This window comes from Camelus dromedarius, chromosome X (genome assembly GCF_036321535.1).
Source record: "Camelus dromedarius isolate mCamDro1 chromosome X, mCamDro1.pat, whole genome shotgun sequence".
NCBI lineage: Eukaryota > Metazoa > Chordata > Mammalia > Artiodactyla > Camelidae > Camelus > Camelus dromedarius.
This window is the reverse complement of record NC_087472.1, coordinates 3,568,725-3,579,946: the sequence shown is the minus strand read 5'-3', so window position 1 is coordinate 3,579,946 and position 11,222 is coordinate 3,568,725. Positions and strand designations below refer to the sequence as shown.

Here is an 11,222-nt window from a genome sequence, read left to right as displayed (position 1 = left end):
TGAAATCTGAATTCATATCTTTATCACATGTAGCAAAATATTATTTTTCTTTTGATTTTTTTCCAACCATTTGAGAATGTAAAAACCATTCTTAACACACACACTACAGAAAAACAGGTGGCAGGAAGGCTGTATATGACCCACGAACTGGATTCTAATTCTGCTCTAGTTATGGCATTAGGTGGTTCTCACACCCTCAAGGATCTCAGTGAGGCCCAGAAAGGGATTACTAAATTTTAACTCAAACCCAGGCTTCTAGTTTTCCGATCCACGGCCCCGAACACCACTCTAGGCTGCTGGTTTAATCATGGTTTCAGACGTGGTCTTTGTGTCCATGTGGTGCAGAAAATAGATGTGTGGTCAGCGGCCCTTTCCAGGCGTTGACCATGTAAGGGCTGTCCTCTTATTAGCAGCCAGTGGCAACCTAATTTTGTCAAGCCTGACCCTAGGCTTACGCACCCTTTTCGTTTGTGCTTCTCTCGGGTTGCGGAGCCCGGGAGGCCCATCTGTCCCTTACTATTTGAGTCCCCGTTGTCTCATTGGCAGCTTTCTGAGCAGCTGCAAAATATGTTTTTAACTTTAAGTGGAAGTTGGGATCACCAGCGTCTGGCCTGGAACAGTCACTCTCGGCAAGGGCTCTTTCCGCTCTGACATTCCCTAGCTTTACGGACGCGGGTGAGTGTTAAACTAACTCCTCCCAGCTTCCCACGGCTGGACTTTCACTGCGGGCAATAATTAATGAGGTGCTTGCTCAAGGGCTAGGGAATAATGTGCACTGCTTTTTTTTGTGTTGTTGTTGTCGTCGGAAACTGCTCGGTTGCCTAGCACCCCAGTCGTCTGCCTGGTCGTCCCTCCTCGCGGCTCGGCTCTTCCAGTCGCCTCGCAACCGCAGCTCGGCGACCAGAGCCGGAACTGGGACGAGAGGTGCTCGTGCGCGCTCAGGGGGCGGCGGCGGCACCGCCCTCCCGGGAGGACCATGCTGCGAGGCAAGTCCCGGCTCAACGTGGAGTGGCTGGGTTACTCGCCCGGCCTGCTCCTGGAGCGTAGGCCGCTCCTGGCGGGGCGCACGCCCCGCAGCTCCGGCCGGTAAGTCACGTGAACGCCCGCGCCCGCCCCAACCCAGCGTCACCTCGGCGCGCCGCGCCTGCGCGCCGCGGCCCCGCGCCGGGCGCTCGCCGGCACTTCCGGCGCGGCCTGCCTTGACCGGGCGCCCGCTGACCCCGCGGAGCGCGGCCGCTGAGCCCAGCCCGCCTCTGAGCACCTGCTGCGGCTGTGGCGACGCCATGGAGCGCCTTGATAAAGCGGCGCTGAACGCGCAGCAGCCGTCCGACTTCAGGTAGTCCCGAGCAGGGCCGGCCGGTCGGCTGGGCCCGGTCCGGGAGTGGGGCGGGAGGGAAGGACCGAGCCCAGCGGGCCTGCCTGCAGGGAGTGGACGTGAGGTCTGAACCCTCGGGGCCGGGCTGCGGGCCGAGGAGATGGCAGGCAGGTTGCGGCCTGCCACGTCTGCACGCCCAGCCCCGACCCTTCGCTCGAGAGCAAGGGACTCGGGGTCACGGGGGATAGTTCGGTGGGCCTTTAGCTCATGCTTCTATCCTAGCGCTTCTCGCTGTCGTCTATATTGCGATCTTGCTGTTTGCAGTCTTTCTCCCCATTGCAGGGTGAGCTCCCTGAGGACAGGAACCCGGCCTTTTCCATCTCCGTGTCCCCTAGAGGGCCTGCATCGTTGGGGCTTAATAACTGTTTGCTGTGTGAATGAACGAATGGAAGGGGGTCAGGACTGTCTCTGGTTTGAGTCGGCTTCACCTGGGGAGTCGGTAGGATGGGGGCTGGTGGCTGAGTAGAAGGAATCAGAGGAGAGAGCAGGTGGTTTTGGCCCACTAGTCCAGCCAGTGATACCTCAATAGGCAAGAGGGTGGGAAGGGGTTTAGCTACCATTCAGTGATGACCTGTGTGGCAGGTTCAGCTTAGATGCTTTATTACGTACATTATCAGAATTAAGAAAGTGTTTAGTTTCCTGATTTTTAGAAACTATGAAGTTGACTCCGGATAAATGACAAGATCACACAGTTAGGTCTCACAATTTGTAAGTGTTGAAGCTGGCAGCTGTCCAAGCCCACTGACTCCAGAACCCTGTGATCTTTGGAGTCAGGTGATCTTTTTCACTCTCACAATGGCAATGTAGGTGTTGTTGTTGTTGTTGTTGTTTGTTTTCGTTAACTAGTGAGGCCACCAACAGATATTTTTATTCGGTACCTTTAGAATACAATATAGCTCTCTTAGACTGATTCCGGTGTTTCCTAATGAAATTTGCAGCGAAATCTCCTTATAGTGGAAGTCTTACTTGCGGTAAAAGGGATTGTGGTAAACTCAATCTGCCTAGAGTTTGCTGCAGTTTATAGGAAGTGGGTAAACTCTAGGTGGTTTTAAGAGTAGCGGCCCAATAAGGTGCATCCTGCATTATTTCTTTTATGTGAGAACAGTTCTAGTTCTGAATGTTCCTGTTCCTTTCTAACAAGTCTCAATAACACCCAATCAGAGGCACATAGGAGAAATCAACTGAATGACATCGTTGCTCTGTTTTAGAGTAAATCATCGGTTATAACCGAGCTGGCTTGTGCCAGCAGGACTGCCGGCTGCAGTGGGCTGTGGCTGGAAGCCAAGGAGAAAATGTCCTGTAAACACTAGAGGAAGTTTGAAAACTAATTTTTGAAAGTTTGTATGCTTAACTTTGTACTTGGTCCTATGTTTGTGAGAATGAAAGTCAAATTTTTGGGCTTAAGGTAAAGAGAGAAGTGAAAAGGAGTTGGAGATAAGCTACAAATTGTTAAGATGGTATATGTAGAGTGTGTGGGGCTAAAAATTACCATGCAGAAAAGATTATGCTTGGGTGGTAGGATCATAAGTGATTTTGTTTGCTTTAAAACATTTTTAGGGTATCATATCTATTTCTCAAAGCCAGGCCAGATAATAGGTATTCAAGAGGTACTCTAAAGAACAAAAGAACCAGTTAACCTTCCCTTTTTCTAGATTCTTAGGTTTGTTTCTTTTTCAGATTAGATAATCTGAATTTTGCACACCAAAAACGCATACTCTAACTCACCAAAGAAACACCCTGAAGGTCAAGTTTTTTGTTGGGGTCCACAAAAGAAGTGGCAAAATACTGACTTTTTGCATGTATGTATGTATGTATTCATTATACAATTTTTAAAGGTTATACTTCATTTACAGTTATTACACGTTGTTGGTTATATTTTCCAGGTTGTACAGGACATCTTTGTAGCCTATCTTATGGACAATACTTTGTACCTCCCATTCCTTCAACCCTATATTTCTCCTCCCCACTGATAACTACTGGTTTGTTCTCTGTATCTGTGAGTCTGCTTCTTTTTTGTTATATTCACTAGTTTGTTGTATTTTTGAGATTCCTCATATAAGTGATATCGTATGTTTGTCTTTTTTCTGACTTATTTCACTTAGTGTGGTAATCTCTAGGTCTATCCATACTGTTGCCAATGGCATTATTTCATTCTTGTTTATGGCCAAGTAGTACTCCGTTGTATAAATACACTGCAGCTTCTTTATCCAGTCATCTGTTGATGCACATTTAGGTTGCTTTCATATCTTGGCTATTGTAAATAATGCTGCTATGAAGATTAGAGTGCATGTATCTTTTCGTATTAGTGTGTTTGTTTTTTTCAGATATGACTATTTTTTTATAGAACTACTGTAGCCACTTTTATTCTTCATGAAGATTACACAATAAATTGTTCTAAAATTTTTCAACTAGGAAACAGTATAAGGGAGTTTATGTAGGAACTTATGTATATTGGATGAAATTGTATAGCTCAGTGATCATCAAAGTAGGATGTATTAAAAGATGATTCATTGAAGTATGGAAAGAAAACAGAACTTTTACATAAATTTATTTTTAACCTCCTTTTTAGGATCTATTTTTTCATATGTTTTATATTTTAAAGAATGCATCAGTAATATGTGTATAGATAATTTATTTTAAAAGTCATTATGCCGATATGGGAGTATGTGCTCAAAAGTTTTATTGATGGATTACATAGTCAAAAAAACTTGTGGAGGTGGGGTGGGTGATAGCTCAGTGGTAGAGCGAGTGCTCAGTATGCATGAGGTCCTGTGTTCAATCCCCAGTACCTCCATTAAAAAAAAAGTTTGTAGAGCATTGGTAGAAACTTGAGATGTTCCCTTCCTTTATGGGCTGCCAGAAACCTCTCAGCTAATTGTATACACAGTTATAAAAACTCCCGTGTCTGGATTTTCTAGGGATACAGAGAAATGTGCAGGACCATCTAGGATGCATACTGTCATGCTAAGTGCTGTGGTAACAGGTGTGAACCAAGTGTGACTGCATCCCAGAAAAACGAATTGTTCCAGCTGGTGCAATGAAGAAAGGTGCCAAGGAAAGAGAGACTATTTTGGAGGGGGGACTTTGAAGGCTGGGCTGTCTCCTTCCTACAGATACAGAAAAAAAAACTGGAGTCTCTAGCTGAGGATTATCAGAAAGAATTAAGTTCACGTGTTGACTCTGAGTATAAAGTTAGAAGTGTGTTGAAGTTGTAGGGAGCCAAACTTGCCACCTCAGAATGTCCCTTTGGCATGTAGTTATTTTGAACTGAAAACAGTCAGGACTCACAGGACTCAGGAAGAAACCTTGACCTTCCCCCTAATTACCAAAAAGAATATAGTTAGAGGGCCTGTTCCTGGAATAAGTCTATCACCAGAGATATCAGCCGAGAATAGGGACTAGCTATGGTAGGGGGAACAGCATAGAAATCAGTCTGCTCTGTGGCCCATTGACTGCAGGGCCTGGCAAACATTTGTTTACCAAACATTTGCTTTTCCATCTTCATGTGAATTGCTTTCTTCCCCCTTTGAAGTTCCAATCCCCTACCCACAACAAGATGGTATTTAAAATGAAGGTTTAGGCCATTCTGACGAGTTACACAGTTTTCCTAGGTCTTTTCCTTGTATACGTGTTATTAAACTTAAGTCTGATTTTTCTTCTGTTAATCTGTCTCATGTCAATTTAATTCTTAGGCCAGGGTAGAGGAAAATTTCTTCCTCCTCAGCAAGGTAGTCTGAGGATGGTTAGATTTAAGGAAAAAAAGGACCTTTAAGAAAAGGATAAAAGCCATACGGCTTACTGGCTTTATACGTAATGTATGAGTTGGTCCATATGAGGTACGTGTGTCCAGGGTTGCTGGATGCTCAGGACACATTCACTGTGGGAAGTGTTACTCTTTTGTAACAATGCATAGGACAGGTGCTGACCTACATCTGCTTACTGAGAAGTCAGTAACACAACACTAAGGAATACTTGAAAATGGAGTCCTTTTTCATGTGCACACATTTTTAGCATAATTGGGATAGTATACATCAGGGGTTGGCAGAGTTTTTCTGGAAAGGGTCAGATAGTAAATATTTTAGGTTTTGAGGGCCATGTGGCCTGGCGCCACTACTCTGCTCCGCCTTTGTAGCTCCATGAAGTCTAAGCAGGTTTCGTAAACACACGGGTGTGGCTGTATGCCAGTTAAACTTTATTTACAGAAGTAGGCAGGGGGCCCTCAAGTCTTATTTTGCAGACCTCTGACATATTTTGCAACTCTGTAGTCTGCCTTGTACCTTTGTTGTGTGGATATTTTCTGAATACTCGACAAAATAATTTTTAATGTCTCCATACTGATGTGCATCATTTGTGAAATCATTTTCCTATTGGATATTTTTATGTTAACCCAGTTTTGTTTATGCTGTTGTATTAATCTTTACATTGTTAATGTTTTAAGTATCAGTTTATCTGACTTATCTTTCTTTAAGTATATAATTTTAGAAGCTTGATTGCCTTTTTCAGAGTAGTTTTATTGTATTTTGGAGCAAAACTTTTTCCATTGGAATATTTCTGTTGATTTTAAAATAGTCTGTGGACGAATAGAATTCACTGAATAGAAAGTGTTTTGATGTCAAACTTTTAATGCATCCATGTTATGTGACAGCCATCTAAGTTATACTCTAGGTATTTAATTACAAAGAAATTTGAGTAAGTTTCATTCAGCTGCATCTAGATTGTTCTAGGCTGCTTTTTCTTTGGAGATTCTCACACCTTGTCTGTACTGTATTCAGCTAGCCACTGATAGGATGCTTTGTGAAGGAACATTCATTAGTTGTTTTCTGTGGATCTCTCCCTTGCCCCCCCCCCCCGGGAATTCTGTGAATAGTGTATGTTTGCATAGCGCTTTGGAGATCACAGACCGTTTTCTTGCACCTTACACTTCTCTCGCACTAGGTCCACCCCGGGTCTCTAGGATCTTCCAGTTTTGAGTCCCTGACTGTGTTCCTTCTTCCTCTGGCCATTGCCTCCAAGGCAGTTACAAGGTTTCCAGCATCTTTTCTCTGGGGATTTATAGCATTTATGGATACAAGAATAGTTGAAAATGGCTGTGCAGGCTCTGATTTTCTCTTTGTTTACTTTATTCCAGAAATGAAAGTTCACTAGCATCCACTCTGAAGACGCTCCTGTTCTTCACAGCTTTAATGATCACTGTACCTATTGGGTTATATTTCACGACTAAATCTTATGTTTTTGAAGGTAATCCTAGACCATAAAATAAGATATTTTCCCCCTTAACTGTATTTGAGATGCTGTGCTTTTATGACCTGTTCATGTCTGTAGGCTGGGTATTCTTAATTTTACTTTTCAAAAATGATGTTGCTCATAATGATTCTTACTTCATGAAATGAACTTTTTCATCTCTCCATTACTTCAACTTGACATCTGTGGAGTAGCTTCCAGATCCTTTCTTTTAATAGCCCTTTGAGAGCACGAGTTGGCTGACTTGGGAGGAGGAATTGGGGGAACGTACCTTGGGCAGAAGAAATAAAGTCCACTTTTCTGTGTTGAAGTCCTGAGATGCAGTGATTAATTATGGTTTTCATTCAAAATAATGTTCTTCATGTGTAGAAGATATTCAGATCTTTGAGTGAATACTTAATTTATTACCACCCACAGTATTCCTTTTTAATTGTCTGACTAGTTAAATAAATATATAGCCAGTAAAAATTAGTACGCTTTTTTGTTTGTATTTTGATAAATTTTGGAATAAAATGGAAACTTTCTTTCTCTTGATAGGCGCCTTTGGGATGTCCAGTAGGGACAGCTACTTTTATGCTGCTATTGTTGCGGTGGTCGCCGTCCACGTGGTACTGGCCCTCTTTGTTTATGTGGCCTGGAATGAAGGCTCACGGCAGTGGCGTGAAGGCAAACAGGATTAATGTGAACATCTCCTTTTGATAGCATTAAATTGATTTTTTAAAATGGTAAATGCGTATGGGATACTGATGATTTCAATAAAGTTGAAAGAATATGTTAAAATCAATCTTATGGAGTCCCTTTTGACTAGTACAAATTTTGAACCTTCTAATACAATAGTTTGTATCAATTTTAACTGTATGAGCTTCTTGTTTGCAAATGAGAATTTAGAAAACTTAAATTAGTTCCGAATAATTATGTTAAATTAGTTACACGTTATTCTGGGAAAAATTTGATTATCTTACAACAAAAATTTTTTATAGCATTTTGTCTTTTGGTTGGCTTTGAGTTTTACTTCTCTGGATATATTCAGATGTACATAGTGGAGCAAATCTACACTTTTGTTTTTCCCTGGAACACTTTTCCTAACTATGATTAAAATACCAGGTCATTGGATTTTGGGTTATAAATTCCTATTGAAAATTGCTTAAATTGTGGACATTGGAATAATCTGAACGTCACTGAGAAATTTTGTATTGTCATCCCTAGGCAATACAAATCTTTCATTACATTATTTCATGGGGAAACTAGACTGAATCACACCCATTCAGATAAAAGGACTGGTTTATTGAAGAATGCAGATAGTGAAGCAAGAGCTAGCTGCCTGGGTGCCTGGTCCGCTCCCTAAAGGCCTCTTGCTACAGGCCAGCCTCCGGCTTTCAGACCAGCTCGTTAATGATCTGCTTTGCTCTGTCATCCAACAATTAACTTAAGCTTAAATTACCAGGTTTGTGTAAACTTCCTTTAAATTTATTTTTCCTACTTTTTAATAATGTATATGAAGGAATTTACATTTAAATGTGTTCATTTTTGCATACTTAAGGGACTGTAAACAATCCTAAAAATAGATTATTTTTATTACCCAGGAAGTATTCTTGGAATTTCTAGTCTAGTCTTTTTAATCAATGCTCTTATATCCCAGGTACATATAGTTAGATAATCCTCGAGGTCCTTTCTGATAGAAAAAGATCCTGCGGTTTTACTGTAGTATTCTTAGTCTGTGTTCTTTCCAGCCACTGGGTACTACTTGTGTGTAATCAAAAAAACACACCCAGAAAAAAATGCATATTAAAACAGGAAGAAAATTTAAATTCCCTGTAATGTTGCCACTTGGAGATAACCAATATTTTGGTTTATATCCTGTGTGCATTTCTTAATACTAGTTTGATACTGACTAAAAGTTTGGTTTAAGTTCAGATTCTGCCAATTTCACCTGATGGCTATTTGCATTTTTTTCAGATGCGTGATTATTGGCTATTCTGTAAAAAAGCACATTCTGCCTTGACTCTTTTAACTGGATATCTCATTGTTCAAATTTCCTGTCATTGATAATTCCTAATACAATGGCCCTTGCTGTGTTTGCCATTACTGAATTGTTTGTTCACCCCCATTTTTGATGTTGTGGAACTGGACTAAAGGAGTAGAGAGGTAGTTAGGCATAAAGGCAAAGAAGGCATTTGTGTTTTTTTAATTGTTGAGAAAAAAATAAAAGATGATTATTGTAGGACTATTTTTTATTCTTGCTTATAGTTAAATGCTGTCTACAGTTTAAATGTCTTAAGCAGTTATTCTAAATGTGAAAGGTTTTCTTAAAAGGACTACAGTTTTAGTATAAAGTTGTACAAATTTAATATGAAGTTGTAGAAAACCCCAGTTTGAGTCTAGTGTACTCTGTGGTTGATTTCTAGATGGTTCTCTCTTTAGCTGCCTTGTACTTAGAATTTGTCCACCTAATTTCTTTTTCTATAATGCCAAGGTTTTTCCTGTACTTTTGGGATCTTATGCTATTTGTAAAATATTAATGTCCAATGTTGGATTATTTTGTTTGATTTCAGACATTCACTGAGTATATAATATGGGTGTTTTTCTGCAAGTATTTAAACTGGAGATTCATGCAAAAGCAGCTGTAATTTCCTCTTGGAAAAGGTACCAAGCATCTGAAAGTTAGAATTCGATGCTGGAGTTGATATTTATGCTTATTACAATATAGACTTGTTTTCAAATCCGTTAATGTTTTCCTAGGGTTTTAACGGTTAATTCACTAGTTTGCAGCTGTTTAAATAACATATGGGATTCAACATACAGATTTATTTTTCAAGATGTCTCAGTGATTTCTTCTCATACAATGTACATACTTCAGGATGTTTAGAAAGAAAAGCTACAGTTGAGCCCTTATATAAATGCTATAAGGTAGGAATATGTTCGCTATTGTTTTAAAACTGATTGTAAGAGTGACCTCAATTAGGGAGTGTAACTTGAAGTGTCAGTACAGGCTACTGATTTAACACATTACTTTCTTCACCTCACCTCCCATTTTGCCCCCTAGAATATAATCCTTTTTTCCCATTGTGCTAAAAAATGAAAAGTCTGCTGTAGAATACATCTGATATTACTAGCTCTCCAGGTGGATACCATTTTACATGTGACAACAGAATTCAGTTTTGAGTTGTTACTGAAGGAATTTAAACCCTCCATTAAGAAAAACAACCCTGTGTTTCATGGGAATCTAACAAATATATGGTAAGATGGTTTTCATCATAAAAAATCTCAGGTTTGCCCAGAAAGTAACTGATTGATTTATTTGGTGTTTATTTTCCATTTTCATATAAGTTTTATATATACAGCTACAGTACCCAAGGAGGCCAGTAAAAAAACAAACAGGTAAGGTGTACCCAAGGAAAGGTGAAAGTTGAGGGCACATGAAAGAAAGAATTTATATCCTGTTTTAAATGTACCCCGTGTGTATTTCTTGTCTCCAGACAAGGTCATGTTTATTGTTTTAATTATGCTCAAGTGAAGTTGTAGACTGTTCTTAGGCCCATTTTATAAACGGTTCGCCTGTGGCACAGAATTTGTCACATGTCTTAGGTCAGCAGCAGGCTTCTCTGCTGCCAGGCACAGAGTATTAGAACCTGATGAACTCAGACTCATATGTAAGATAGTTTTTGCAAGAGCTGGGCTGAAGCAGCACATTCATGACTTAAGAAGATTTCTTTTTGCAGGGAGAAAGGGTCACCTGAGGAAATAAATTTTTTTCAAGGACTTGGGGAACTAATGATAAATATTACATGGAGTCTATGAATAGATTGATTCTTTATATATTCATTAAAATAATCGTCTGGAATTCCTCAGTTTACCATCACTCCTGGCCGCACTTTCCTTGCCTGTTTTGTTGCTACGTGTGCTTGAAAGTAATATCTGCGTTACTGTGAAGATGTTCTATAGGTCATGTTTGTCAGTTACACAGACTAGTCTTCCTTTTTGTCAAGTTCAGTGAAATCTCACTGAACAATAATAGCAATAGCTAACATCTGCACAGCACCTTACAGTTTGCAAAGAACGTTCACATATTCTTGTTTTGAGTTTTGCTTAGTGAACCTGTTACGAGATGTCTCTTGATATCAATGCTAAAATGTTAGAACCTTTTAAGTTCACCAGAGTCACTGAATATACTGTAGTCGTGAATAGTGCCCTAACTAGGGGCAGGGTTTAGATGCGCTACGTTGAAGCCTGCGTGTAATTATCAAAATGGGGGGCTTGAGTCCATTAGCCACTTGAATCAGATTTACTTTTGTAAGTGATGCTTTTCTAACCGTTACCTGGATGGGTTTTATATTCGTTATACTCTAACCTGTAATTTGTATAAATGTACCATCTGTTGTCATTAAAAAAGTGTTTGTAATGCCACTTTGATGTCTCCTGATTCAATTAATACTAAGTGTACTAACCTCTTCATTTTTTACGTTTATTTGCCTTTCTTTATAGCAAACAGAATGTGAACAGAGCTGCCAAGGGTAAGCTTTTATGCGGTAAGTGTAGACTAGAGATGCTCAAACTGGTTGGGGCTGTGAGGGATGCTGAGACTGGAAGGGCTGGTTAGATTTTGCTG

At 40.4% G+C, this 11,222-nt stretch overlaps 1 protein-coding gene across 2 annotated transcripts; it reads left to right on the top strand.

Moving 5' to 3' along the window:
- Positions 1-533: 533 nt before the first annotated feature.
- VMA21 (vacuolar ATPase assembly factor VMA21) lies at positions 534-11,020 on the top strand. 2 transcript variants are annotated; one of them, XM_064483011.1, is made up of 4 exons: positions 534-675; positions 826-1,086; positions 6,504-6,613; positions 7,154-11,020. In XM_064483011.1, the coding sequence occupies exons 2-4, from the start codon at positions 977-979 to the stop codon at positions 7,294-7,296; spliced, it is 363 nt and encodes a 120-aa protein (XP_064339081.1). In that variant the 5' UTR covers positions 534-675; positions 826-976; the 3' UTR covers positions 7,297-11,020. The 2 variants fall into 2 exon arrangements, with proteins under 2 accessions (XP_064339081.1, XP_031301866.1); XM_031446006.2 differs by lacking the exons at positions 534-675; positions 826-1,086 and adding an exon at positions 1,159-1,336.
- Positions 11,021-11,222: the final 202 nt, after the last annotated feature.

Bases quoted from the DNA above. Each gene is read 5' to 3' on its own strand.
- VMA21 (XM_064483011.1), top strand. From the start codon at position 977: ATGCTGCGAGGCAAGTCCCGGCTCAACGTGGAGTGGCTGGGTTACTCG. The intron at 1,087-6,503 runs GTAAGTCACGTG...ACTTTATTCCAG, and splicing joins ACGCCCCGCAGCTCCGGCCG to AAATGAAAGTTCACTAGCAT. The intron at 6,614-7,153 runs GTAATCCTAGAC...TTCTCTTGATAG, and splicing joins TAAATCTTATGTTTTTGAAG to GCGCCTTTGGGATGTCCAGT.